Genomic DNA, 535 nt, shown 5'->3' with positions numbered 1-535 from the left:
GCATCCGGGTCGTGCAGCTGCTGTCGCTCGCTGATCCGGGCCTCCTTCATTAGCCAGCTGGCAACAGCAACGCGCTGCAGCTCCCTGATCTGGGAGGCCAGGCAGGGGGGACGGGGTCAGAGCAGAGAGATGGCAGGCACGGCTGGGCACACGGCCGTGGCGAAACGCAGCATCCCAGAGCACGCCAGCGGCACACCCTGCCCCGTGCACCTGATCTACCCTCCTCCCAGGGGCTGGTGCTGCCCCAGGGGGAGAGCAGGCAGCCAGAACCAGGGCAGCAGCCATGGGCAGGAGCTGCCTGGCCCTCCTGGTGCTCACCTTGAGGGTGTACTCCTGCTCGGGCATGGCCTGCACTGCTCTGATCGCCCTCTCCATGAGCTCCACGAGGTTCTCGTTGAGCAGCTCACGGGAGAGCTCTCTGCTGCTGGCTTTGGCAAGGATGGAGTAGACGCTGTTTTTGGCACGGGCGCGGCCCTGGGCCTGCATCAGAAGGGCCAAATGCTGTGGGCAGCTGCGAAGCACCATGGCTGACCCC

General features: G+C 66.2%; 1 protein-coding gene across 1 annotated transcript in view; it reads right to left on the bottom strand.

Moving 5' to 3' along the window:
• Nucleotides 1-535, bottom strand: part of LOC104276117 (probable ATP-dependent RNA helicase DHX58) — a gene marked incomplete at its 5' end in the record, with an annotated part of 2,436 nt that overhangs the window by 714 nt on the left and 1,187 nt on the right. Inside the window, 2 exons of the mRNA XM_009872296.1 lie at nt 3-89; nt 319-480. Coding sequence (XP_009870598.1) covers nt 3-89; nt 319-480 — 249 coding nt within the window. The remainder of the gene's footprint in view (nt 1-2; nt 90-318; nt 481-535) is intronic.

This window comes from Apaloderma vittatum, unplaced genomic scaffold, assembly GCF_000703405.1.
Source record: "Apaloderma vittatum isolate BGI_N311 unplaced genomic scaffold, ASM70340v1 scaffold33316, whole genome shotgun sequence".
NCBI lineage: Eukaryota > Metazoa > Chordata > Aves > Trogoniformes > Trogonidae > Apaloderma > Apaloderma vittatum.
The sequence above is the reverse complement of the archived record's forward strand: the minus strand, read 5'-3'. Positions and strand labels throughout refer to the sequence as shown.